A 27,050-nucleotide genomic window follows, 5' to 3' on the forward strand; every position below is an offset into this window, starting at 1 on the left:
TTATTCCTGTATACTTGTGCTATAAGACCTACCTACCTGCCAAATTTCATGATTCTAGGTCAACGGGAAGTACCCTATAGGTTTCTTGACAGACACGACGGACAGACAGACAGACAACTAAGTGATCCTATAAGGGTGCCGTTTTCCTTTTGAGGTACAGAACCCTAAAACATTCGAAATTCGATAAGAAAACATAGTTTCGTTTGCGATTGGTTGGTGACTCAAAATGGTTAGCGCCCAGAGAGTTTTGGCTCTATCACTTGTATAGAATTACGTAATAGAGAGTTTTATACTAATTTCTTTCCATGGATAGGGTATACTGTATCATCAGCTCAGTCAGTGGCGCGTCATACAGGCATAAAAGCACTGCTTACCCAAGCTGTTAGCTACAATACCGGTAAGAGCCTCAATAGCTCAATGGTTAAGGAGCCGACTGAATTCCGAAAGGTCGGCAGTACTCCTAACACAGCTTTGCGCTTAGTTGGAGGGGAAAGGGGAATAGTCATGATTAACATGGCTAATAAAGTCTTTAAAAAAAAACTGGCTAGACTGTTTGACTGGCTAGATCCCTAACCTCACTTCATGAAGCCCTCGGCAACCTGGGCGGTCTACTCGGCTTCTGGAGCGAGCTTGGATGGCTGGAGTGAAGACTTCGGCGGGGAGGGGCAACGCACGCACAACAGACGGAAACGTTTAAGTCCGGAAATCAGCCCAGAGAGAAGAAGACAGGCTAGTAAAGAGGAACCCTACTAATGCCTACCCTGGTTTCCCTGTGAGCGCCATTGGCTCAGTTCCTCCCGAAATGAGACCTGATATGCCTCACCAGATCATTCATCCGAGAGTATTTGCAGTCGCACAGTTTACAGAAGTAGGGCCTTTTATGTGGATGGACCTTCATCATATGTCGGTCCAGGCCAACATAAGAGGAATATCTGAACTTACAAAACCGACAAGTATAGGCCTTCTCCTTTGAATTAGTATGTGTTTCCATATGCGTTTTCAAATTTTGTTTCAGTGCACACTTATAGGAACACTGAGTACACTCATATTGTTTATTGCTCGAATCGAACAAACTTTTCTTTCCCTTGGATATGTACATGTCGTAGTCAAATGTGAAGTCGTTGTATCTATTACATTTCTTCGCATTTTTGCTGGAGCACTTGTAACCGGTGAAAAGGTTTTTGTCTTGCGCTCTTAAATGGGCGGTCAAATCACTTTTCTCGGAGAATCTTGATTGACAATTGTTGCACTTGAAAGTGAGTGATTTCATTTTGTGGATTTCGATTATGTGACAGTCGAGCAAGCTTTTGGAACATGCTTGGTGTTCGCAGAGGTTACAAAAGAATTTCGACCCGTTGCGTCTCTTGTGGTTTAACTTCCAATATCCATGCCCACATCCGCAGAACAGGCCTTTGCCATTGTGAGTTTTAGTGTGCTCCTGTCGTTGTTGTATCGTAGGGAATTTCTCATCGCAGAAATCGCACTTGTACTTATGAGTTATACTTTTCTTTGGTTTCTTTTTGTTATGGTTAGCTGTTATATGATTGATGAGGGAATACCGTCTAGACGTTTGGTACTCGCAATCATCGCACGCTACGTATCCTTTCTTCACTTTTCTGACATCCATGACAACTGGTACTGTGTCTTCATTTTCAATTTTTATCACACTGTCGTCGATTTGTTCAATTTTGACCCTATTTTCTTTAATATCAACCAATTCAAATGGTTCCACGGGCTCCATTTTGATTTCAACATTCTGGGTTTCACTTTCGATGAGTTGTGGCGCAAGAGAACTCTTATTATTTCTTTTACTCTTTCTTGTATACTGTTTGATGGTTCTTGCAATACCTGGTGCTGAAGTGTTCAAAACTTTTACCTGGTTATTTAAATTAGTTTCAATAGGAAAATCTACATTATTACATGGCTCTGGTTCGTTTACTTCCTCTTTCACAACATCTATATTTATAACAGGGTATAAAACAAGTTTTTCTTTTGTTGATCGCTCTCTTTTGATAAACTCATTGTGCTCTTCGAATATAAAACGTGGTTTAGATGGTTTTGATGTAACTTTTTCTTTGCTATCCATTTTCGAGAAACCATCAAAATATCTCGTTTTGTGATTCTGGCAGTTGTTGAAGACAGTCTGACTGAAACCATAGACGTTCTGGCAGTGGTGAATAATCTGAAAAAAAAACATAAGTATAAATATACGTCTTTAGGTATAGCCATGCATGTATTAAAGAACTTACAAGTGTAAATTAAAAATTTATAACACCCCAGACAAGTGAATATACAAGTTCTATAAGTCTTACAGCTTCCAAAATTCGTCAAAATAGGTTATTCAGATAGGCCGTGAAAAGCTAGCAAACAGATATACACTTTCATATTTGTAGGGATGGATTACCTTCACATGGCTTGATAAACACTACAGTACCCATAAAACCATACCATACAGTACCCATTGAAGTTTACAGTACAAAGATATAATTTTACAAAATGCATGAATGGATGACAAGCCTGAACTGCACCGACCAGAATAAAAAGCTGAACTGTTTTTAATATTGTCAAAGAACAGCTGTTGTTAAATTTTTAGGTAGAGTTGAAGGAAAAATCGAAAGGAACTTACGGAAACTGATAATTATACGCAGATATTCCAGCTCTACTAGGTACTGGTCATGAGATTATTGAGATAAAAGTATGGAATCTGGATCTGGATTATGTTTATAATCACAGTGAAAATTGATCGAACTCAAGCCCCCGATTGTTCCTTTTTCACAGAAAAATCTGTGTAATTTATAGGTTATTCTCTTTGATGTACCACAGATTCTATACCATAAACATTAACTCTTTTTTTTTCTCTCTCTCGTCTGGCTTTACAAAGATTAGCCAATGTCAAGTATGTAGTTATTTGTAACAAGTTAGTTAAAGTATACAAGTATGGACCCCGAGTGTGCCGGCGCTCGCCGACATACGCACGGCACCTCCTTAGAGCGCTTTCCAGTCAGTTTAAAAAAAAAAAAAAAAATAAACCAAAAAGGCAGAGCACGCCCGCCAGCTAACGCCAACACAGACGAAGTCCACATTAACTCTTTGGTCATTTTAAAGTCTTTAAAGCTTTCGGCCCCGGGTTCTAGCTCTTTTGTTTTCTCTCGTCTGGCTGTACATAGATTAGCCAATGTCAAGTTTGTAGTTATTTGTTGTTCTTCTTCTTATTTTGTATTGGCTTATAGTAGTGCCACACCAGCACAATGTACTTCGCCAATAACAAGGTTTAGCGGCACCATATAACAAGCATGTAGTGGTATCATAAATCCTTCTCACCTTCTTCAAGCTCCGTGCCTTCTCCTTCCAATTTCCAGTCTCCTTCTAAGCCTTCTGTGTGCTGTTAGGTTGGTAAGAGTAGAACTATTTTTTGAATCAAACATCAAAAATTATTTGACAATAATATTATTGACTTCATTTTGGCCCAACTAAATTTACAAGAATAAGTTTCTCTCGAAAAGGTAATTTGAAGTAACTACTAAATATATCATAATTTATCTCTTTTACAAATTCAATTCTAAAAAACTTCCGTTGAAAATAACAGAACCGGCATTTCAGTAGTGCGAAGTTAGTTTTGTTATTGAAAATTGTATTCCATGCAGACGATGTTCACTCCGGTCGCCATTATAGCCACGACTTAGCGTAAAAATCTTGTGTGAAATGGTGTTTAGGTTATTTAGTTTAAAATTAAAATATTGTGCAACGAAAACGCAATAAACAGTGTGTGGTTACGTTAAACTGCGGTAAAGTGATAAAGATCGCGCCTTAACCGCGAATTTTGAGTAAGTACTGCATATTTTCGTTGATAACACGTGTTAAAGATCGAATCGAATGTATTGCATCCTCTAGACGAAATGTGAGCACTAAAATTTAACACGTCGACATTATTTCCATCTCTTGGTCCACATACTTAACAACAAAAGTCGGTCAGTTACATATTTTCGTTCTATATCGTATATAGGTGGTCTATTTTAAGATTGGTTTCATGCCTGTCAATGTAACTGCATAATTGTCGATAGAAGTGTAATGTTAGGAAAATATTGTTAGGTTTACATCAATTTCCGTTAACACTTATGTTAATAACTTTCTATTATGCCAGTTAGCCATAACAACTGGCAATTAACATCATGAATTTTCACTTTTTATTACTATGTAGAGATGTTTTGAAACACTTTCATATTATGTGTTCCAAATAAGATCAATGGCAAGGTACTTTGTAACTCGCATACCTTTCTGTTGACTTCTTAACATTTTTGCTTGATATATATTTTAATAAGCTGTTTTATTGTTGTTAAAAAAGTACAAGTTTGACAAGCACAAGTATAGTGTAATTCTTCTATATTAATATTATATAGAGGTAAAGTTTGTAGGTTTGGATATAAGAGGTAATCTCCAAAACTACTCATCCATTCTTAAAAATTCTTTCACTGATTGATTATCCCTGAGTGCTAGACACTAATATATATAGACACTAATAATAGAATATAACATAGACATACCGTAGATCAAGTTATAGGCAGAAGCTAGTGTTTTGAATGAAGTAACTACATTTCTTTCTGGTTTTCTCAGTAGTTTACAACTTCCCTGGCACAATGGTAAGTGCTGTGGTCTTATTAGTGGCAGGCCTTGGGTTCAATTCCCAAAAAAAAAAAAAAACTAAATATTTCTTATTCTATGGGTTTTTAAAAATCAAAATACTTTTTATTCAATTAAACGTTTACAAGTACTTTTGAATCGTCAAATGCATATACCACTGGTACAGAATGCTTTGTTTTTAAAATCTCTTGTCTAGTCTGGTGGGAGGCTTTGGTCGTGGCTAGTTAGCACCCTACCGGCAAAGCCATGCCACCAAGCAATTTTAAAGGGGTATGGGTTTAGTAAAAACTGCCATTCCATTTCTAGGTTTGCCTGCTTCTATCTTAGACTATCATCACTTACCACCTGGTGAGCCAGCAGTCAAGGGCTAACTTGTATCTAAATAAAATAACAAGTGTGGGCAATCCAAACCAGTGGTAGATTAATTTGATGATTTATAAGTACTCCTAAAAGTAATCTGAGTATATCTTTCTATTTTTATTATTGTGGTACATAGATAAGACTTTTGTTTCAACATCAAGTCATCACTGGGTCACTACTGAGCACCTATTATAAGTATCACACTATCACACTAATATTATTAAGGCGAAAGTTTGTGTGTATGTGTGCGTGTGTGTATGTTTGTTACTCCTTCACGCAAAAACTACTAGACGGATTTGACTGAAATTTGGAATGGAGATAGACAATATCCTGGATTAGCACATAGGCTACTTTTTACCCCGGAAAATCAAAGAGTTCCCACGGGATTTTGAAAAACCTAAATCCACGCGGGCGAAGTCGCGGGCATCGGCTAGTAGTATATACTATTACAGTGTACGATGGTACAGAACCCTTCGTGTGCAAAACTGACTTGCACTTGACCAGCTTTCTCTGGACACACAGAACTCTAAAAATAACTTTTTTTTTGTTTCCAGTTGGCAATTACACCAGACATGATCGAAACAAACCCACTAAGAAGTGATAAGCCTATGATAACAGTGCCTCAAATTATATATCATAAGATTTAACGCGTAACTCTTTAACTATTTGTTTAAAACTTTTACTATTAATTTTAACTTGTATTATTCGAAGCCAGTAATTAGATTTTGTTTTAAATTAACCTTTAAGTGAGTAATTGTTTTTCGGGAGTGTATTTTATATCGTATGGTTAATCTGTGGGTAGTTGTGTAAATTGTAAGTGCAAGCATGAAAATTCCGGAAACATCTGCAAACGTTGGCGCTTATTATGGCAACGAGGAAAATGGGCAGTGGCAGGTGAGAAATAATTTTACCCCTTCTCTCTAAAGGATGCCCGAAACGATAATTTGCAATTGACAATGCTTACGTGATTGAAGATTTCAAATGATGAGCGATTGAAGCTCCAAATGAATGTGTATCATTTGCGCTTGCTTCAGTCTGATATTGAACTGCAATGAAGAAAGTCAAGGCTCGAAATATGATTTCAAACGCAGATATAGTATTTTCTTGCAGTTTCTACCCACAAAAAACGAAAAAAACTAGACATTGGTCCAAGAAATGTTATAATTTAAGATATCGCTTCACTAACGAACATTTACCAAGAAATCTTTAAAAACAGAGCCGGATGATTATAAAAACGATTGACAATTGCTGTCATTGAACGTCAATGCACACGCGTCAATTGCCATCAATCACCATCAATGTCCTTCAATACCGTAGTTGCAATTGACAATTGCTTCGATTCTCTTATTAAACAATCATTTGGCATTGACAATGAGCATCAATCACGTAAAAATTGACAATCGCGATTGATCGTCTCGGGGGCTCTTAACATTATAAAATTAGTACTTTTTTTTTTTATTCACTATAGGTAAGCGCTTGACCACAATCACACCTGATGGAAAGTGATGATGTGGTCTAAGATGGGACGCGTTTACCTAGAAGGTGCCTATTCACTCTTGTACTACACGACAGGTCGAGATGGCAATCGGGGTATGAGGCGGGGGGGGGGGGGGCCTTGATTGCCATGTCGAGTGTTTTACTCTGCATCTTTCAATTCATCAAGAATCACACTAATATTATAAAGGCGAAAGTTTGTATGTGTGTGTTTGTGTGTATGTTTGTTACTCCTTCACGCAAAAACTACTGGACGGATTTGGCTGAAATTTGGAATGGAGATAGATAATAACCCGGATTAGCACATAGGCTACTTTTTATCCCGGAAAATCAAAAAGTTCCCACGGATTTAGGAAAAACCGAAATCCACGCGGGCGAAGTCGCGGGCATTGGCTAGTTTTCAATAAGGATATTACTTTAGAACAAGGTGGTGATAAAATTTAAACACAGTACCTACCAAAAAATTGTCTATATCGATTACCTGGTATGTGATATTGTCACCTCACTAGAAAATTGCCATGTCGACCTGTCGCGAACTGTAGTGAGCCGGTGATGGGTCGCGATGATTTTTTTGATAATAAAATAGAGAGCAAACGAGCAGGTGGGTCACCTGATGTTAAGTGATTTCCGCCGCACATGAACATTTGCAGCACCAGAGGTACCGCTGATGCGTTGCCGGCCTTTCAGGAATTTGTTGGTCCGCCCCTTGAATCGGACTTACGCGCCGAGGGTTCCGTACTCGGATTTTTTTTCCAACATTTGGCAGGATAGATCAAAACTATTATGTATAAAAATCTACAGGCAAAGCCCCTTTCATATGATACCCCACTTGGTATAGTCACCAAGTGGGGTATCATAAAGATATGATACCCCACTTGGTGGTGGGTGGTGGTTGGATATGGTACCCAAATTTTCATAGTAAGAACTATGAAAATTTAAACACATTTTAATTTTGTAACCACAAATTCACGGTTTTCGGATTTATTCCTTTACTTGTGCTATAAGACCTGCCTACCTGCCAAATTTCATGATTCTAGTTCAACGAGAAGTGCCCTATAGGTTTTCTTGACAGACACGACGGACGGACGGAAAGACAGACAGACAGACAGACAGACAACAAAGTGATCCTATAAGGGTTCCGTTTTTCCTTTTGAGGTACGGAACCCTAAAAAACACGAAAGAGGTTGCTCGGTTTCTGAACTACAGCTCCCATCGAATTTTCCCAGTTTGCGGTATAATAGTTAGGTTATTGTTAGTACTTGATAATGATTCTAGGTCAACGGGAAGTACCCTATAGGTTTTCTTGACAGACACGACGGACAGACAGACGGACGGCCGGACAGACAGACAGACTTACCTACCTGCCAAATTTTATGATTCTAGGTCAACGGGAAGTACCCTATAGGTTTCTTGACAGACAGACAGACAACAAAGTGATCCTATAAGGGTTCCGTTTTTCCTTTTGAGGTACAGAGCCCTAAAAATATCAAGTGTTGATGATGAGGATTGTTGCAGCCAAACGGCGTGATAATCGACAGCGGAGTGGGCGGCGGCGTGGTCGGCAGCGGCGACGCGGGCGTGCACCGTCCGCCCGTCTACCCCGTGCACATACCCAGGGGGCACATACCAGGTATCATATCCACGGAGAGAAGTTTGTATACGGCTCTCTCTGTTACCTAATCCCATACAAGTGACAAAGACAAAAACCCGGCCAAGTGCGAGTCAGACTCGCGCACTGAGGGTTCCGTACTCGGGTATTTTTTCCAACATTTTGCACGATAAATCAAAAACTATTATGCATAAAAATAATTAAAAATCTGTTTTAGAATGTACAGGTAAAGACCTTTCAAACCCCACTTGGTATTGTTATCTTATTATGAAAATTTAAACACATTTTAATTTTTTTAAATGGTTTAACCACAAATTCACGGTTTTCAGATTTACTCCTATATTTGTGCCATAAGACCTACCTGCCTGCCAAATTTCATGATTCTAGGTCAACAGGAAGTACCCTATAGGTTTTGTTGACAGACACGATGGACGGACGGACGGACAGACAGACAGACAGACAGAGAGACAACGACAAGAATGACTATGACTATGGAACCCCAAAAATTAATAAAATTGTATCACTTACTCAGCAGGATACGTGATGGCAGGCGCGTACTACCCACCACAGTACCCGCCCGCGCCCCCCGCGCAGCCGGACGACTTTGAAGACTACATGTGGATGGAGAATGAGGAGGAGTTCGACAAGCAAGTGAGTTTTATCACTTACTCAGCAGGATACGTGATGGCAGGCGCGTACTACCCACCACAGTACCCGCCCGCGCCCCCCGCGCAGCCGGACGACTTTGAAGACTACATGTGGATGGAGAATGAGGAGGAGTTCGACAAGCAAGTGAGTTTTATCACTTACTCAGCAGGATACGTGATGGCAGGCGCGTACTACGTACCACAGTACCCACCCGCGCACCCCGCGATGCCGGATGACTTCGAAGACATGTGGATGGAGAATGAGGAGAAATTCGACAAGCAAGTGAGTCTTACCTATACTTACTCTGCAGAGTTAGTATTAGTTTTAGTAAAATTTTGTTCTAACCTTAATATTGACTAATAAAATAAACCATTTAAATGCTAGTTGGACTTGCACACGTAGGGTTTCGTATAATCACACAAGATTATGTAATTTTTTTTTATTTACAAGCCGCCATTTTGAAATTTTTATTACTAATTTGTTGTTATAGCGACAATAGAAACTCTCTGTGAAAATTTCAACTCAATATTACAGTTCATGAGATACAGACTGCTGACAGAAAGACGGACGGATAGCGGAGGCTTAGTAATAGGGTTTTATTGGGACCGTTCAAGTACAGAACTTAAAAAGCACTGATTCATGTTTTGCATTAATCATAATGCCTAACTAGTCAATGTGATTAATGCATTAATCATATTTGTGTTTTGCATTAATCATATTGCCTAACTGCATAGGCAATGTGATCAATGCAAAATAATAATTGTAAATGCAAAGTTAAATATGCTAGTAAGAAATTTTTTCAAAACAATCATTTCTCAATATTTTTTTTTTTTAAATTAAAGATTATGAATGGGTGAAAATTGATAGAAGTGCTTTTAAGGTGCTTCACCAAGTCACTACTCTAAGACCACTAAAATTTTACTGTACATAAAGTCTTTTACTTTGTCTCGCTCACTCATATGAGTGAAAAATCGCTCTGCATCGCAGAATTCATTCGTTTTGTTTGTTGCGAGCTAATTCGCCTTTCCAAATGTCTGTTAAGAAGTGTTACGCTCACTGCGCTCGTGGCGCAATTGTTCAACATATATAATTTGCAGGTGATCCGCCATTCCAAATGTCTGTTAAGAAGTTTTGTTTCAAAAATTTCACGCTCACTGCGCTCGTGGTTCAATTGTTCTTCATATTGTCATAAAATTTGCAGGTGATGCAGCAGTTAGAAGAAGAAGCGTTGATGGAGCAATGTATAGAGGCGATGTTAGAAGACGAGCAGCGGGAACAGAGGCACAGGCCTGTCTCCAATGGACACAACCATCCTACGTAAGTTGTTAAGGGGTTTTCCAGGTTTTTGTGGGAGGATAAACCCTCTTAAAACCCCCTCCTAGGGTGGATACTGTAAGGTGATATTCGATAACTTCCTTGGCACAGTGGTAAGGTTTGTGGTAGTGAGAAGTCCCGGGTTCGATTCCCGGCAGGGTTTGGAATTCTATAATTACTAAATCACTGGTCTGGTCTAAATCTGATCGAAAAGTGGCTGGATGAGGAAGGCTGAGGACCGGGTGTGGTGGCGCTCTATAGGGAAGGCCTATGTCCAGCAGTGGACGTCCACAGGCTGATGATGATGATGATGATGATGATGGTCTGGTCTGGTGAGAGGCTTCGACAGTGGCTAGTTAGAGTTACCACCCTAACGGCAAAGCCGTGCTGCCAAGCGATATAGCGTTCTGTCATGATGGTAGAAACTAAAGGGGTATGGGTTTAATAAAAACTGCCATACCTCTTCCAGGTTAGCCCGCTTCTATATTAGGCTACATCATCACTTACCACCAGGTGACATTGCAGTCAAGAGCAAACTTGTACCTGAACAAAAAAAAGGTGGGTATTGCAATAGTTAGTAAAATGTTTTGTTTGTATTTACAGAACAAGCAACGGCTCAGGGTCTCTGTCACTAGAAGAGGCAGTATCCAGGTCTACACTCAACCCGCTGGCGGCTGAGTTCGTCCCCAACAGAGCGCGACAGCCACCTGGTAAGATTTGTCTGTACTCTTCAGAACAAGCAAAGCATAGCTACTATTACTCGCCCGTTCACTCGCGTTCGAGGGTTCGAACACACGCGCCGCATTTAGATTGTACGGGAGCTGTATGTCTGTGTGTGTGCTCGACCGTAGCAATAGGGAAATTTCCCTCCGAGCGGTGTTGTGCTCGGTAGCGCCAGCTGGGCCGACGGTTGTGCGTTGAAACTTCTATATATATAGTGCAGTTTGATAAACGCTCTGTCAATGCGATTGAAAGTTGCGTGTTTCTCCTTGAGTTTCCAATTAAGCTATCCGTGCTGCCATCTAGGCCGCGGGTCGTGAGTTATCAGGCTGGGGTTCATGTATCGAGCGTTGATGATTGATTGAATCTAGAAGCGACATCTGCTTTTGAATGTGGCAACCGCTACAAGATGCCTTGACTCGTTTATGACTAGTTTTTACAAATTACAATGTTTTTAACCGACTTCCAAAAAAGGAGGAGGTTCTCAATTCGTCGGGATCTTTTTTTTTTTTTTTAATGTATGTTCCCCGATTACTCAAAGACCCCTGGACCGATTTGGAATTTTTTTTTTTTTGTTTGAAAGGGTATACTGTGCAGGTGGTCCCATATAAATTTGGTGAAGATCTGATGAATATCTTCGGAGATGGAGAACAGAACTCCTCAATGGATAAGAGCAAATTGCTCGCGATCACTGTAATAGCTTAGTAAACAGTAGGGTTTTAACTGGGCATAGCATATTATAGTACAGTGGGGCCACTAAAAATTGTGAAATAAAAAATTTTCAAAAGAAAAATAAAACCGACTTCAAAAACCAAAAACACTAAAAAGTAGAAAATAATTTTTGTTTAGCTACACATGTAATGTACCTAGGTATGGAGTCGGGCGAGCTTCACTCTTGGATTTCTAATTTTGTTTTAATATGCTCGCTCGACTTCATACTTAGGTACATTACATGTGTAGCTAAACAAAAATTATTTTCTACTTTTTAGTGTTTTTGGTTTTTGAAGTCGGTTTTATTTTTCTTTTGAATTTTTTTTTTATTAAAGTACTTACAACAATAATTATAAAATCATTCTGAATACAGTTTTAATAAAGTTACAGTTAGTTATATTTCAAATATCAGCAAAATATAAGAGCCAATTTTAATGCAGTTATAGTTAGTTATGATTCGAATATCAGCAATACAAGAGCCAGTTTTAGTATAAATTTTGTTAGTTTTAATTGAATATCAACAAAATATGAGCCAAGCTTTTAACACAGTTAATAGTTATGATTCGAATGTCAACAAAATATAAAAGCCAAGTTTTTAACTTCTCTAATATTACGTTGTAGGTAAAGAGAGAGGCAAGAAAGAGATAGGTAGCGTCAAAAAAGTATTAGACGACAGTACTCAACCTCCATGGTGGGACGAACAGTGTTGCCAACTGAAAAACGATAGAAAATTAGCGGAAAAGGCATACAAAAAGGCAATGACCAAAGAGAATTTTCGAGCTTGGCTAAAAATTGACACAGAATACAAAAAAGTTATTAGGAAGAAGAAAAAAAAGTTAGCAGGTAGGGATCCACAGAAATATGTGCTAGTCAAAATTTTGCATGAAATCGCTACATTACTACAGTACATTTTTTTTTTCAAGACTATTAGCCATGCTAATCATGACTAGTATTCCCCTTTCCCCTCCTACTAAGCGTAAAGCTTGTGCCAGGAGTGGGTACGACAATGGTGCAACGGGTGGGGTTTGAACCGCTGACCTTTCGGAATTGAGTCCGCTCCTCAACCGTTGAGCTATCGAGGCTCTAATTACTGCAGTAATTATTATTAAAGCTACATTGCTGCGGTGTTGCTTTCATAGATATTTAATTTAAGATATATACAAGATATTTATATTTTTTACTATTTCTTAATATACTACAAATATAGTTTTTATATGGGTGGCGGTTATCACTTAACATCAGATGGCCTATTCGTTAACTCGCTTTTTTTTATTTAAAAAAATATAACTAAAGCCAAAATGAAACTAAACGCGCGCGGGAGAGTATTTTTGTGAAAAACCTGTTGCGGCAAGCGATTAATCGGGCAATGTGATTAATTATGCAATTTTATTGATCGGTAAATGTGATTAATTATGAAATTTAATTGATGGGGCAATGTGATTAATTATGCAATTTAATTGATCAGGCAATGTGATTAATTATGCAATTTAATTGATCGGGCAATGTGATTAATAATTATGTAATTTCATTGATCGGGAAACGTGATTATTTAGACAATTTGATTAATTAGAAAATGTGATTGTCTGATTTGACTTTGTCTGCAACTAAAAACTTTAATTGAAATACTTAATTTTTTTTAATGAGTTACTGTTATGAGGTATGAATATATTTTTGTGGATCTCTATTTTTAGTGGATTTGGGTGTAATTTGTTTATAAGTCTGTTCATTATCTATGTATGTATTCTTGTATCATTCATCAGATTGAGGTGATATTTTGTGCAGTTGTTATTGGCACTTACGAGAAGGTTTTTGGCGATTAACGTATATTAGGTGCATATGCATGATATAAAGAAGTTTGGAATTTTATATGCCCTTTCTTTTCGTTCTAGAAGAAAAGAAACAGGAGAGCGCAAACACAGAAGTAAAGACTGAAGTCAAAGCAGAAGCGGAGAGTGCGAAAGAAGTGGTTCCAGAAGTGACGCAGAAGGACACAGTTGACGGCAAAGAAGAGCAAATCACAGAACAGAGTAAAACAGAAGGTAGAGAAAATAAACATTTCATGGTCTAGAGAAAATATACATGGTGAAATTTTAGTGGTTTTAGAATTGTGGCTAAGTGAATCCCCTTAAGGTGCATGACACGGGTCTGTCCGCGAAATTCAAATTTAATTTGGTTTTTCGCAATTTATAAACTAACTAGCTGATGCCCGCGACTTCGTTCGCGTGGATGTAGTTTTTTAAAAATCCCGTGGGAACTCTTTGATTTTCCGGGATAAAAAGTAGCCTATGTGCTAATCCAGAATATAATCTGTCTCCATTCTAAATTTCAGCCCAATCCGTCCAGTAGTTTTTGCGTGAAGGAGTAACAAACATACACACCCACACACACACACACACCCACACACCCACACACACACACACACACACACACACACACACACACACACACACACACACACACACACACACACACACACACACACACACACACACACACACACACACACACATACAAACTTTCGCCTTTATAATATTAGTGTGATACGACAATGTGATTTCCTTGAAGTGTAGGTAAAAAACACTATCATAAAAATTATAAAAATATTTTTTTTTTGAATTTTTTTAGAATCAATACAACCGCCAACCGAGCCTCCAGAAGTCAGCGCGGCAGACATAGTTCCAATAGACTCAGACAAAGACAAGAGATCGCCACGAGACGTCAAAAAAGACGTGAAAGCCAAGCCGGACGTCAAGAAGACGCCAAAAGTGGACGTCAAGGCCAAGGCTCGGCCGGTCGCGGTCAAGTCTGAGCCTAAAGTGCAGCCGAAGAAGAAGGAGTTGAGCGTCAAAGTTGTTAAGAGTGACGTGAGAGTGGAAGAGAGAGAAGAGGCGCCCGTTGTCGAAGTTGTTAAAGTGAGTTTGACACATTTTTAGGGTTCCGTAACCAAGGGTGCTAACGGGACTTTATTACTAAGCCTACACTGCCCCTCTGTCCGTCCGTCGGTCTGGCTGTCAGCGGGCTGTGTCTATCAGGCGAGCTTCTGTATTCGATCCGTATGTATGTATGTTTGTTCCCGATTTTATTAAAAACTAATGAATCAGAAGGTTGAACAGAGACATGGTGCCAGTTGCTAAAGTAAGTTGAAATATTTTGAGCCAACTTCAAAACAAAGAGGTTCTGCGTTAGCCCGTATGTGTATGTATGTATGAGACGTCAAAAAGACTTCAAAGCCAAGCCTGACGTCAAGAAGACGCCAAGTGTGCCAACGGGCACGTATGTCTGTCTGTCAACAGGGTGTATCTCTATCAGCAAGCTTCTGTATTCGATATTGTTCACGATTTTTCTATGTTTTAAAGATGTATTTTTCCTTCCCCAGCAATCAACCCCACCAGTGACAGAAGAATCGACGCAGCCGGGAATCAAACCCATCAACTACGCCGCGGCGGCGAAAGCCAACAAACCCAAAAAGCCCACCACGCCACCAGTCACAGAAAAAATCCCGCCACAGGCGACGAAAACCGAAAAAATCCAAAAACAACCAATCCTAAAAGACAGTAGAGTGAAAGAAAAATCTACACCCAAAATGGAAAAAACCAGTGTACAAAGAAAAAACTCTATGAAATAAAATATACGTTCTTTGGAGGCAAAATTTAAATGTACAAAAAATCTTAAATATTATGTTATAATATTTGCCCTGGTTCTGTGACCTACGGGGAGTGTGGCAACACTGCTACTAAAAATTACCAATTGCTACTAAAAACCTGAATTCTTCTAACGCTGATGTCGGTCGCGTACGAATGCACATTATTGTTGTCTTAAGAGAAGTATTCAAAGCGCGCTGCATACAAACCTAGTTTGATTCTGATTTGAATATTACTCAATTAAATTAATTTTGTACACATGTTCTATAAATTAACACCTGTGTATGTGGTTTGCGTGTTTTTACGGAAATCTGGCAAACCACACAAGTTATTAATTTCTATTATGTATTCACAAAATTTTGATTCATTTCATTCATTCGTTTTGGTTCAATAATATTCAAATGGGAATCAAACTTTGTATGTATGTAACACACTCAAAAGCCCTCGAGGTAAACTTCCTAAAACTTATAGGATTTCTATAGATGCCTATTCCAAATTAAAATCCATAAAAATGTGCATGCAAATTTTTCAATATTCGAAATATTTGCCTCTTATGTTCCACAAAAATGTGATTGACTATTCAAAAAATTCGTCATCTCATTATATTCCACGAAAATGCGTATGAATATATTAAACAAATTCAATATTCAAAAATTCGTCTCGTATGGTCCACAAAAATGCGCATGAATATTCGACAAATTTTCCAATATTCCAAAAAAGTCGCTTGTATTTTTTTTTTACAAGATTTTATCACGCAAGACGATGGTATTATGTATATCAACTAAAACAATTTAAACGCACGGCTGACCGTCAACCAAACCAATCTAATTTTGCAAATCAGATAGATTTAATAAAAAAAATTGCAACTTAAATGCCTTCAAGGGTGAATAGGCATCTATGACAGCGCGCTAACCTAGATTGTTTTTTTAAACATGATTGTCATCAAACATAAAAAAAAACCTATCTCGCAATTTAAAAAAAAAAAAAAACTTTTTCAATAACAGTATAATACTTCTTTGTTTTTCAATAACAGTGTAGCTAGCCGGACTAGCAAAAGCAAAGGAAAAATTCAGGCCTGACTCTTTTTATTATCATGGCAATTTTAAGGGGATGTAAAAATCATCATCTACCTACAGCCTTGACAAAAAAAAAACTAAAAAACCTAAATAACCTGAATTGTTTTAACAATTTATTGATTTGTGTTTTATAGTAATGACGAAAACGCTACTGAAAAATTAAAATTACCATTTGGTTGCCCTGGCGTTAATGTGGCAACACTGAGGAAAAAGCTACTAAAAATGACTAAAAATGTCGTTAATGTTAGTCCCTAGCAAGCAACTTTTGATTGTAATATTGTTTTATGGGCTGAATTTGGAGATACAACATTTTAGGCAATAGTCTAACATTGGTTGTTGTCAAAAGGTACGGACACATTGCTGTGTTGTGGGGGGTCGTGTGACTAGAGGTTTTTAGTTACAGATCGTTCACTATAACTTATCCTTTGGTGTGTCATGTTGGCACCAATGCTTTGTGAGGTTTTTATTGTATGATGAAGTGCAATGGTGCCAACATGAAGGCAAGGGATAAGTTATAGTTATACTGTATGTACATGTTATGTGAAGACATGCATACTACTCTGTCGTGAGTAATACGCTCGCTCTGATGTTTGAAGGGTCAATCCGCAACACAGCAATGTGTTTGAAGCCTAAGTTGTTGCTAGGGGTATAGCGTCGGTTGTATGTATGTATAGGCAATATTTTTTTCGGATTTTTGCGTAATTTTAGTGTGAATAGGCGTTAATTGTGATATCTCCCCGATTTTTTCTTTCGCGAGGAAAATTATGGAAAAAAATGAAAAAAAAAAATGTAAAAATCCTAATAATAATTATTGATATAGTAAACTAAAAATAAGATTTCTTATAGACGAAAAATAATAATAATTATGAATTAGTTATAGTTTTATCGTTCGTCGGTGATATATTTAGTGCGAATTTTTGTAGTGTAAAGAACAATTTTTTTTTAATCAAACATTTTATTAAAGCTTATTATTTGGGCGATGACTTATTATCACACAGAATTCAATTTTATATCAACTATGATACATATAAGAACTTAATACTTCACAGAAAATCTTCACTTATGTCCCCGTTAGAAACAGTTGATCTTTTTTTTTTAAATTAAAAATATGAAGAAAATAGAACTATACAAACTAGAAATTTACATGTTTCGAACATATCTTTGCACATATATTGGGATACATCATATACTGCATTCCGAACCAGTGGTAGATTATTTTGACGATTCAAAAGCACTTGTAAAAGTTTAATTGAATAAAAATTTATAATTTATTAATTTAAATAATTACAGTTAATTAAATTAAATAGTTTAAAAATTCAAATTTTTGAATTTTAAAAATATCCAAAATTCAAAAATTTGAATTCCTCCTTTTGGGAGTCCTTTAAAAAATAAACAATCTAACCTAAAACCAAGTGTGCTAAGCTGAGTTTATTCCTACAAGATCTATTGCTGATGACTTTTGGTCCAAAAAAAAAGTTTGAACCGAAGCCAATCGCATCATGCCCCAGTTAAAGACGTCCATACTAAGAATAGGAAAACCAATTTAGAGCCTCAATAGCTCAACGGTTGAGGAGCGGACTGAATTCCGAAAGGTCGCTGGTTCAAACCCCACCCGTTGCACTATTTTCGTACTACCTAACACAAGGTTTACGCTTACTTGGAGGGAAAAGGGGAATATTAGTCATCTTTAGAATGCTAATATTCTTTTTTTTTTAATGACCTATCTGTCAACTGTCACTTGAAACTTACGGTTTGCAAGGAAAATAATTTGCATGCGCAACGATTTTTAATCTACATAATATGTAGTTATATTAAAAAGTCTAGTGAAAATACATTAAAGATATATTCAATCAAAATCGTAATCGGGTATAATTTGAGAAAGGGCTTGACATGACAGTTTCCGGCATCAGTTTTACCTTCCACTTTTAATATGGGTGCCTTCAAGTCAAGAGTGAATAGGCAACGTCTAGGCAAGCGCGCTCCATCTTAGGCTGCATCATCACTTGCTAGCAGGTCTCCAAGCGCGTCTGTAAAAAAAAAAAAAAATTGATATTTAACAATACGGTCTATAATGCAAAAATTTTGGAAAACTTATTCGCCATATTTATTCTATTATTTTATTTTATCGTACTTTTGACATTACAGTTGATTTATTGATTTAGTAAATACGTAGCTGATGCCCGCGACTTCGTCCGCGTGGATTTACGTTTTTCAAAATCCCGCGGGAACTCGTTGATTTTTCGGAATAAAAGTAGCCTATGTGTTAATCCAGGGTATAATCTATCTCCATTCCCAGCCAAATCCGTTCAGTAGTTTTTGCGTAATTGAGTAACAAACATCCAAACATCCACATTTATAATATTACTAGCTGATGCCCGCGACTTCGTCCGCGTGGAATTAGGTTTTTAAAAATCCCGTGGATACTCTTTGATTTTCCGGGATATAAAGTAGCCAATGTGCAAATTTCAGCCAAATCTGTCCAGTAGTTTTTGCGTGAAGGAGTAACAAACATACACACACACACACACACACACATACACACAAACTTTCGCCTTTATAATATTAGTGTGATTAGGATTAGGGTAATTAATATATAAAGCGGGTCCTTTCTCATATTGTATACGTAATATTTCCAGTTAAGATGGCAAAATATGAAATATTTTATTAATTAATATTATTAAAATTAGCCTACAAATATAAGGCTGTCCATATTAATAATCGAATAGTTAATGAAATTTGGGAAAAAATTATGTACATTTCTGTGAGAGTTGCGAGAGTAAAGATGTATAAATAAATAAAAATAATGCACACTTTTTTTTTGTTTTTGAGGGTATTTCAATAATTATTTTAGCACGTTAAGTAATAAAAATAGGGGTTTAGAGATTTTGATTGGGTATTTCTAGTTTTTTTTTTTTTCTATTTGAACTGTGTGGTATTTATTCAAAAGATGATTGGTCGGTTGCTAAAGCGTTTTGCGACCCAAACAACACAGTAGTCTGTTTGCACCTTTGTTCTTGTAAAATATATACTTTGTTTAAAAGACCGGTCAAGTGCGAGTTGGACTGGCACACGAAGGGTTCCGTACCATTGTACGAGTTTTTTTTTTTAATTTCTAGGCGGCCATTTAAATTTTTATCATTTGTTGGTATAGGAGCAATAGGAACACACACTCTGTGAAAATTTCAACTCTCTACTTTTTAGTTCATGAGATACAGCTCGCTGATAGACCGACAGACGGACAAGCGTCAATAGGAATTTTCGAGATATATTGACAGATCTCAAAATTGTAATGCTATCCCTTTCGTAATGTTCTGTGCGGAAAAGGATAGCATTTTAGACAGCAAAAATAACACTGCCTCTTATCTATTGGTGACATTATCAACAAAATGCATTCAGCTTATTTTGAGATGGCGTTTTTGACTGACTAATGATAAGTATTTTTTTTTTTTAAATCTTATAAGTACATAATCTGTTTTTTTTTTAAATCTTATAAGTAGATCGTTTTTAGTTTTAAATAAATCAATATACGTAAATACCACGCAGTCTAAGTCGAATAAAAAAAAACAGAATTTAAAGTTGCTAGAGTTAACTATGAATCCCATTTTGGTAGAAAATTCATACCATAGTAGGTTTTTGTTGAGTTAATAGATGTAGTAGATTTTTATTATTAGTAATTATTATTATTATTGCATACTGCTAAAGTTAAAAACAATTAGTTTAGTGATTTCAATAGTTGAAATGCAAGCATGTCAAATATATAAAAAGAAAAGATTAGGCTCTTTTTTAACTCCCTACACAGCTTTGGTTTCTAGTTCTTTATTATGTTATTTTTTTAAAGCAGGGCTGCCAACCTTTGAATTATTAAAAAAAAAAAACAATAAAATTCTAGGATTAATATTGGACCCCACCACTTTTTCCAGTTCCCACATTTTCGAAATTGTAGATATTATATTCAACCAATAATAAAATTATGATAAAAGGTCTCGGAGTTGTAATTTTGAATAATTTGTAATTATAATATTGTTAAATTGAAACGTTATGAGGACATGTTTTTATAGTTGCATTTCATATTTATTGACTATTATAAAAATAGTTGCGGTTTTTAGAGAACCAGTCTGTCGTCATGTTTTAATAATAAAAAAAAAAAACAATTAAATTCAATGTGATTTCTTTTTAAACTAAATGATTTTGACTTTCGAACATAAAATCTCGAATCTTGGTGTTATTTCGATGAATTGTTTTTTTTTTAATTATTTTTCCTCTGTAAAAAATCCAATGTAAAGAAGTGGTTTTCTGAAATCCGTTCTCTTATTATTATTAAACCTATATTACCTTTAAATTAATACGGTATGTTGTTTGATAAATTTTTAATGTTTTGACATCGCGTGGTGTTTTGCATAATTTATGATATCAAGATTTAAAAAATGCGTACCTATTTGATATGCGGGACATAAAAAAATTGAATGCACTTTGAATTCTCATATAATTTTAATCTGTTTTAATCTTTTTTTTTTTCAAGTACTCGCATACAATTTTGAAAATAGAATGCATTTTAAATTTTAACTCATGTATCTGTATAATAATAAGTTTTTTTAATGATAATAATAATATTTAGACAGGAATGTGCTTGCATGTTTGACACTTCTTTTTACAGTACTACAACTTTTTATAAGTTAAGCTGATGTACCTGCGCAGAAAACTTATTTTTGAATGGCGCGAACATATCTCAGCCAATAATAGGCGCGCGTACGTTCGCTATTGGTTGTTGCATACGCCATGTTTTGTACGCGCGCAGTATGAGCGAGATAGCACGAGTCTCTATTGTTCTTGTGTTTAATATCTTAACGTCAAGCAATAAGGTCTGTATTTCATTGGTGTACATTCTTGATGTGACTTTTAAAAGTGGTAGTACTGAACTGTTTGTAAAACTTAGTTTTATACCACCGGGCGATGTCGCTATGCTCATAATAAAGTAGAATTGTATAAGTTGTATTTTTCCTTTTAATTTTATGATAACAGCAAATTCTATGTAAATTACTTGTCACAATATAGCGATGTTTATAGACGAATTCTGTCAATACATGTACAATATTATAAACAAGGAACTGTATTTTCATTTACTATTCGCCCAAATATAAGATCCTAATAGTCCAGTCATTATAGTAAGTTCACCTCGGAATTCGAGATATCCAGCTGTAAGTCTGTAAATACTTGTATATTGACACCCTAAACGTTGTCTCAAAACCTACATACGTACAGGTAGGGTACAGGTAGGTAGGGTAGGGTGTACGCAACTATTAAATTTCAAGGTCAAAGGTCACAAAAATCGTTTTTTTGCGCTTATAATAAATACAAATAGCAAAAAACCCATAGGAAATGAGATTTACAAAAAAAGCACAAATAACCGATTCTTGTAACCTTTGACCTTGAAATTTAATAGTTGCGTACACCCTACCATATTATGTAGGTTTTGAGACAACTTTTAGGGTGTCAATATACAAGTATTTACAGACTTACAGCTGGGTATCTCGAATTCCGAGATTCTTACCTAATTTAAGCTTAAATGACTGGCCTATAAGGACCGGCGCACATACGGCGGAGCGCAGCGCAGAGCATGCCCGCGAAGTTTTCTAATCGCGTGACACATTACGCGAATTTCTACAAGAGAATGCGCGAGCACGCGCGGGACTGCGCGCGGATGCGCGAGTATCCGCACGGATGCACAATTGATTTTAGATATTATTTCAATGAGGACAATGTCGATAATATTTTGACTGTGAAAAATGGCCTGCGCCGCGCTGCCGTCCTAACGAAGAGAGCAATAACTAGGTTTCGACTACTTTCGAGATATGCGCGGTTATGATTAGCTACTTACAAATCGTAATATTACATGTTGCAGTTTTGATAACCAACAGAACCGAAACTACTGAAGATACAAAAAAGACGTTTAAGGCGAAATTATAGAGCTCATTTTCCTGATTACGGATATGGTCTTAAGTCAATTTGCCCAAAAACTCGACTTATTGCACTCTTTGTTAGGACGGCAGCGCGCTACGCCATACGTGCCTCGGCCCTAATTCCTTCCTTCTACTTATGGAATGTAGATATAGAAACGGGGAAAAGACGGTCACATATTTTCGTAGCGTAGTCACATCTTCGTAGCATAGCTGCATAGCATATCTCTGGTGAAAAGGCACCCTAAGCCGACAGCTATCCTAAATATAAACCCTAGGCGGTAGTTCAAAAAGGAAATCGTAAATCCTAGTCAAAAAAGAAATTGGGTTACAAAAATAAAACGCAAGAATTATTATCAACAATCAATATTTATTGTTTACATCTACACATTGAACATTACAGTGATAACGAATGAAGCCGGCTAGTACAGACAGACACTTTTAATTTATTATATTTAAATGGTGTTTAAAGTTTACATACTCGTATTCTAAAAAAAAAAAAACTGCATTTTCGTACGATCGATTAGAATTTCAAAACAAAAAATTTAAACGCTCTTCCGTGTGTGTGTTTTGAAATAGGTAATTAGGTAAGTAGAGTTTAAATGGATTGTAAGTTTCAAATAAGAAGACTCAATAAATTCAGGTGAAGCGCGAGTCAGACTAGCACAAGAAATTCCGTATAAAAAAAAAATATTTTAATTTTTTTTTGTGATGTTAACCACAAATCCATGTTTTCCGGATTTTTCTCTTAAGAAATTATTATAAAGAGATAACTTTCAAACGGCTGAACCGATTTTCTTGGATTATAGCTAAGAACACTCGATCAAGCCACCTTTCAAACAAAAAAAAAATCAAAATCAAAATCAGTTCATTAGTTTAGGAGCTACGATGCCACAGACAGATACACAGATACACACGTCAAACTTATAACACCCCTCTTTGCAACTAACCGAAAAGTAATTGACAAGTGTAAATTAAAAATTTATAACACCCCCGACTAGTGAAGGTTACAGTAACTAGAAAAGAGCTGATAACTTTCAAACGGCTGAACCGATTTTCTTGGATTATAGCTAAGAACACTCTCGATCAAGCCACCTTTCAAACAAAAAATAACTAAATCAAAATCGATTCATTAGTTTAGGAGCTACGATGCCACAGACAGATACACAGATACACACGTCAAACTTATAACACCCCTCTTAGCACTTAACCGAGAAGCAATTGAAAAGCATAGTACCAAAGTAAACATCTCTATAGCCTCAATAGCTCAACGGTTATAGGAGCGGACTGAAATCCGAAAGGTCGACGGTTCACACCCCGCCCGTTGCACTATTGTCGTACCCACTCCTAGCACAAGCTTTACGCTTAGTTGGAGGGGAAATGGGAATGTTAGTCATGATTAAAAAATGACTAATATTCTTTTTAAAAAAAAAGTTCAAACGTTATTTCCAAAGTATTTTAAAAGTGTCTCTCTGTACAAAAATAAAAAGTAAAATCTATAAAATCGAATTTATAACATCAATATACATAATATAATAGGTATAGCACTATCAAATTTCATTATTAATAATCATAAACTTCACATATTAATTAGCAAAAAGCTTTGCAATAGAGTAAGAAAAGGGTAAAGGCAAAAGGGGTAATTTTGCGCTAATTAAAGGACAGGGTGGTTAGTGGTTACCATCGATGTGTATGGATTAGCCTTTCCCATACAATTCCATCCGCAAAAATACGCTTGAATCTTACGTCATCGTCATTGACAAAGTCAAGAGACTTTTGCAAATTCTATTGACTTTTTGAGCGCGTTTTTTATCTTCGAAGGGCCTATCCATATACATCGATGGTGGTTACTACTATCAGATTACCCGTTTTGGGCACATATAGGTACATATACCGGCAAACATCTTGAAAAATCTTCTTTTTTTTTTTAAATAAAAATAGCGAGCAAACGAGCAGGCGGTCACCTGATGTTAAGTGATTACCGTCCATAAAATTTTTTTTTTTATGAAAAGAATATTAGCCATGCTAATCATGACCAATATTATTACATTATATAGAGGATGCCCGCGACTTCGTCCGCGTGGATTAAGGTTTTTAAAGATCCCGTGGGAACTGTTTGATTTTCCGGGATAAAAAGTTGCCTATGTCAATAACATGGACGCAAGCTACCTCGGTACTTATACAAATTGGTTAAGTGGCTGGGTCTTTAGGAATCCCGTGGGAACTCTTTGATTTTCCGGGATAAAAAGTAGCCTATGTCCGTCCTAGGGATATAAGCTAACTCTGTACCAAATTTCGTCAGAATCGGTTAAACATTCTCATAATATAATAATATATAAGAATACAAATGAATAATATTTAATATCTAGTAATGATAATTTTAATAATTTTAATCCTATTCTTATTGTATCTTTAATATTAACCATTTTACTGTACCTAAAATTGTATTTGCCATGCCCTGACAGGGTCTCATGTATTTAACTTTTAGCTTTAAGCACCCACCATCAATTAATGTAAATGTACATGAAAGCAAATAAATAAATCTGAATCTGAATCTGAATCTAAACTGTTGGGCCGTGAAAAGGTAGCAGACAGACAGATAGACGGACAGACAGACAGACAGACACACTTTCGCATTTATAACATTATATAATATGGATATAATATTAGTATGGATTATTTACGCCATTCAAAAATAAGGTTTCTGCGCAAGTACATCGGCGTAACTTATAAAAGTGGTAGTATTGTAGTAGTAGATGCGTAGTCCTCACTAGGCAAACAGAATCGCAGAGGATTTTAACTTCACCTCAAACCTAATTAGCGCAAATTTACCCAGGGTAACGAGTATTACAGATTTAATTGATGTTACCCTCACTTACCTAAACTTTAAAAAAATATCTTACGCTAAAAATATAATTTCATAAGTGCACATTTCATAAAAAATTGATTAAAGAGATACAAAGAAATGCAATCTGGGGCTTAATTTTTTTTAATTTATTGTTAATCAAATAGTGATTACTACAGTTTAAGCATATTAAAAAGGCCACTTGTGACATTTCTTCTAAGTATACTCTACCCGCAGAAAGAAGTTAATATAGTGCTCTCTCTGTTATGTAATCCCATACAAATGATAGAGACAAAAATCATTTTGAATTACCAATCATACAGTCCGACAAGGCTCTTTTGGCACTTGAGTGAGGGCGCTGTTGTCGCTTTATGCCGACACAGCGAACTATCAACAAGACGTGCATTTCTCAAGATGGCGGCTTTAGTTCCAATTTTGGTCACGCGCCAAAAGAGCCTTGTCGGACTGTATAAACATGTTTTCAAAAACATTTAAAATTCAATTCGAAAATGCTTTCAAAAAACATTAGGAATTCAATTAGAAAACATAGTTTTATTTGTGATTGGTAGGGACACAAAATGGTTGGCACCCATTGATATTTTTGTCTCTATCATTTATATGGAATTACTTAACAGAGAGGTCATTAAAGTGCCCTTCCACCAAAAATGTGCTATGCAGCTATGCTACGAAGATGTGAAATCTATGCTACGAAAATATGTGACCGTTTCCATCAATACTAAGCTATGTAGCTGTGCGAGGAGGATGCGCTATGAAGATGCGCCGCCGCAAAGTAGCTGCGCGAGAGAGATGCGCAGCTCGAGCTATGCGATGTAGCGATAGTAGGGGAGCGGTGAGAGTGACGCGGTGAGGAGAGAGGCGCTCACGCGTCCTGCCGCGCCTGCACATAGCTACACCACTCGCGACGGCCCATAGCACGCATCCATAGCACGCATCCTTCCATATAAAAAACATATCTTAGTTGAATCCGTTTCCACCAGTGCTAAGCTATGTGCACCAATGACTATGATTGGTGGATATCAAACGCATCCATAGCAACGTAGCATAGCACATCTCTGGTGGAAAAGCAGCCTTATACTAACTTCTTTCCCCGCAAAGAGTACAACAACGGAAGATTGTCAAAAGTGAACTATTAAAATGCGTCTACAATAGCACCGAATTTCACATACAATAAAAAAAATGTGCAAAGTTTTGTTAGCCATTAATATAATAAATTCCTTAAAGTCTTTAATTTCTAAAATTTTCTTATAAATAGCACAAAAGCTAGATTTTTCAGTAAGGCCACGTGTATCACAACATAAATTCCTTTAAACTCAGAAAGTACATTTTCCAAAAATTTGATTTCTAGGACAGATACAAATATATGTTAATAATTTAGGTCTAATTGGGATGATGACTATGTCAAAAATAAATTATTTCTTAGGAATTATTAAATAGAGGGTCTTCCAAAATTCGTAAAATCCACGTCCGCTGTTAGTTTGAAGTTTGCTATCCATTTTAAATTATCGATTTAACTAAAAAAGTACGTCAAATGTTTATGACGTCACATCCGTGTAATTACAAACTCCCATACTAAGCGAGTGTTTTGACGTTTGATAAAAAGTCGCTGATTTGACTAGTAGTCATCATCTCTATTCTATTGTACACACTCTCCAAACTAAATTGACAGGTATAACTCTAGTGCTATCCTTTTCAACAGGGAACATTATGAAGGGGATAGCGATAAGTCTTCATTATCATCATCAATACATCGCTGACTCACGTAGGTACTGTACTTACATGTACGAAGCGATTTGCCTCCTCGTTTCTAATTCGAACTGACAGAATATGGCACGCATGGTTTGTTTTTCAATCACATCCCCGCGTCTCTCTGAAGTGGCTTGCAGTCGACAGTAAAATAGCAATTTTTTCAAGCAAAATTACCTCCAACAAGTATACGGTGCCTATTTTTCCAAATGCTCTTATATCTATACATCTAAAAACGCTAATATACTTAAACAATAATTGCATTAAAACATAAAA

General features: G+C 36.6%; 2 protein-coding genes across 5 annotated transcripts; one reads left to right on the forward strand and one right to left on the reverse strand.

Moving 5' to 3' along the window:
- Positions 1-260: 260 nt before the first annotated feature.
- LOC123879697 (transcriptional repressor CTCF-like) lies at positions 261-26,571 on the reverse strand. The gene is made up of 2 exons (XM_045927582.1): positions 26,498-26,571; positions 261-2,065 (listed from the first exon to the last, which is right to left on the reverse strand). Exons 1-2 carry the CDS (start codon positions 26,522-26,524, stop codon positions 788-790), a joined length of 1,305 nt encoding a protein of 434 aa, XP_045783538.1. The 5' UTR covers positions 26,525-26,571; the 3' UTR covers positions 261-787.
- On the forward strand, positions 3,393-16,428 carry LOC123879702 (probable serine/threonine-protein kinase kinX). Of its 4 annotated transcripts, none has more exons than XM_045927590.1 (9): positions 3,393-3,503; positions 5,553-5,892; positions 8,008-8,122; positions 8,634-8,752; positions 9,951-10,066; positions 10,667-10,773; positions 13,384-13,533; positions 14,120-14,406; positions 14,871-16,428. In XM_045927590.1, exons 2-9 carry the CDS (start codon positions 5,824-5,826, stop codon positions 15,117-15,119), a joined length of 1,212 nt encoding a protein of 403 aa, XP_045783546.1. In that variant the 5' UTR covers positions 3,393-3,503; positions 5,553-5,823; the 3' UTR covers positions 15,120-16,428. The 4 variants fall into 4 exon arrangements, with proteins under 4 accessions (XP_045783546.1, XP_045783548.1, XP_045783545.1 ...); XM_045927592.1 differs by lacking the exon at positions 3,393-3,503 and adding an exon at positions 3,529-3,824 and having other exon boundaries at positions 13,387-13,533; XM_045927589.1 differs by lacking the exon at positions 3,393-3,503 and adding an exon at positions 3,530-3,824.
- Positions 26,572-27,050: the final 479 nt, after the last annotated feature.

The sequence above is a fragment of the Maniola jurtina genome, chromosome 28 (assembly GCF_905333055.1).
Source record: "Maniola jurtina chromosome 28, ilManJurt1.1, whole genome shotgun sequence".
In the NCBI taxonomy this organism is placed as follows: domain Eukaryota; kingdom Metazoa; phylum Arthropoda; class Insecta; order Lepidoptera; family Nymphalidae; genus Maniola; species Maniola jurtina.

What these genes read in the sequence shown, in the direction of transcription:
- LOC123879702 (XM_045927590.1), top strand. Translation starts at nt 5,824, where the DNA reads ATGAAAATTCCGGAAACATCTGCAAACGTTGGCGCTTATTATGGCAAC. An exon ending in AGGAGGAGTTCGACAAGCAA is followed by an intron (nt 8,753 to 9,950) that starts GTGAGTTTTATC and finishes TAAAATTTGCAG; the next exon opens with GTGATGCAGCAGTTAGAAGA. An exon ending in AATGGACACAACCATCCTAC is followed by an intron (nt 10,067 to 10,666) that starts GTAAGTTGTTAA and finishes TTGTATTTACAG; the next exon opens with AACAAGCAACGGCTCAGGGT.
- LOC123879697 (XM_045927582.1), bottom strand. Translation starts at nt 26,524, where the DNA reads ATGGATAGCAAACTTCAAACTAACAGC. An exon ending in GCAAACTTCAAACTAACAGC is followed by an intron (nt 2,066 to 26,497) that starts GGACGTGGATTT and finishes AAAGAAAAAGTT; the next exon opens with ACATCAAAACCATCTAAACC.